Here is a 1,440-nt window from a genome sequence, read left to right as displayed (position 1 = left end):
GAATATGGAACACTGCATTCTAATCTAAATCAGCACATGAAGAAAATTGTATCAAAAGTCTCAAATGTTGACAAAATGTAAAAAAACGGAAGTAATATTTGGCTGCTCAAAATGTACTGGGTATACTGAAAAATGTTTCCTGGCAATCGCTGAATTTCCTTGCATACGAATTTTTGTGACAACTGCTTTTCATTTGTGTTTTATGGAGTCACCTGCAAACTCGACAATTCACATCTGCATTTCTTGCAGATGTGAAGTCAAGCCATTGGCATTTTCAGAAATGAATGGACGAATCTTTTTTTTTCTTCAAAATCTGACTCTGAACTCAAATAACCAGGTTAAAAGATCAGTGGGCACAGAACGGACCCCTGAGGGCCTCTACGTGTGTCCGGTTAGAAACGAAAGAGGAAGACTGTCTGACCGGAGTTCAAGTATCTCAAAGAGAATTCCACAGTCAACTTGCGAAGGCCTGGCTGAGGTCAAGAAACACCAGAATAGACCATTTGTTATGCGCTGCACTAAATTTAAAGATCTTTCTCGGCGTTGAGGTCTCACTTACACACAGTCAAATATCAGACTGATTCTTCTGAAGTCAACTGAGACTAACAAACAATTTGCGTCTGTCTCATCATATGTGCTCCTTCAACACTGACCCAGTACCAACAACAATAAAGGCCATAACAGACCCGATAGTTCGATTTTGGTCCCTAAACTAATGTCCTTACCGTTCCAACTGGACAGAACACCACATGCCGTCCCTGAACCAGTGCTTTGATTTTGACTGCAGTCATTGTCCCAAATTATGATGCGACTCAAATATTTCGACAGTGTCCACTTCCTTGTCTTCTACCTGGATGGCAATTGCATGCCACTCACAGATTAAAGCACAACATGACCCCGCCAATGTTTTCTCACCCCCCGCAGCCATCTTGGGCATGTACACACTGATGAGCAACAAGCAGTACTACGACGCTCTGGGCACCACCGGAACTATCGCCAACACGGAGGGCATCAACAGTACGTAGTTGTAGTCGACGTAGCTCGCGATTTCTTTTGGGAGCTTATTAATTTCTCTTGTGTACCCTTCAGGCGTGGTGAAAGAAGACCCCTTCAAGATCTTCCCCGACGAGCCGCCCAACCCCACCAACGTGGAGGAGACGCTGGAGAGGATCCAAAACAACGACAGCAGCCTGACCGCAGTCAACTTTAACAACATCAAGGTAAAGCCCGATGTTCACAGGACGTCAAATAGGTCGGTTGAAAGTATACGACAGCCAATGAAATGTCTTTTAGGTGGGTTCTCAAAATTTTGGAGTCCGTAATATTCTGATTTCAAAGTCGAAAATTGATGAGCTAAAACGAGGTCTTTAGCTTCAATCATATCAGAGCCTTTAGCTAGGTCAAAGCTAAGCTAGGAAGGAGTAAGACCCACATGGAGGT

General features: G+C 43.8%; 1 protein-coding gene across 1 annotated transcript; it reads left to right on the top strand.

Annotated features, from left to right (window-relative positions):
- Window positions 1-67: 67 nt before the first annotated feature.
- Window positions 68-1,337, top strand: LOC109509608 (tropomodulin-4-like). The gene is made up of 2 exons (XM_019859439.1): window positions 68-1,017; window positions 1,090-1,337. Exons 1-2 carry the CDS (start codon window positions 855-857, stop codon window positions 1,320-1,322), a joined length of 396 nt encoding a protein of 131 aa, XP_019714998.1. The 5' UTR covers window positions 68-854; the 3' UTR covers window positions 1,323-1,337.
- The last annotated feature ends 103 nt before the right edge of the window (window positions 1,338-1,440 follow it).

This window comes from Hippocampus comes, unplaced genomic scaffold (assembly GCF_001891065.2).
Source record: "Hippocampus comes isolate QL1 unplaced genomic scaffold, H_comes_QL1_v1.1 C16966518, whole genome shotgun sequence".
Lineage (NCBI taxonomy): Eukaryota > Metazoa > Chordata > Actinopteri > Syngnathiformes > Syngnathidae > Hippocampus > Hippocampus comes.
The sequence above is the reverse complement of the archived record's forward strand: the minus strand, read 5'-3'. Positions and strand labels throughout refer to the sequence as shown.

Bases quoted from the DNA above. Each gene is read 5' to 3' on its own strand.
- LOC109509608 (XM_019859439.1), top strand. From the start codon at position 855: ATGGCAATTGCATGCCACTCACAGATTAAAGCACAACATGACCCCGCC. The intron at 1,018-1,089 runs GTACGTAGTTGT...TGTACCCTTCAG, and splicing joins CAACACGGAGGGCATCAACA to GCGTGGTGAAAGAAGACCCC.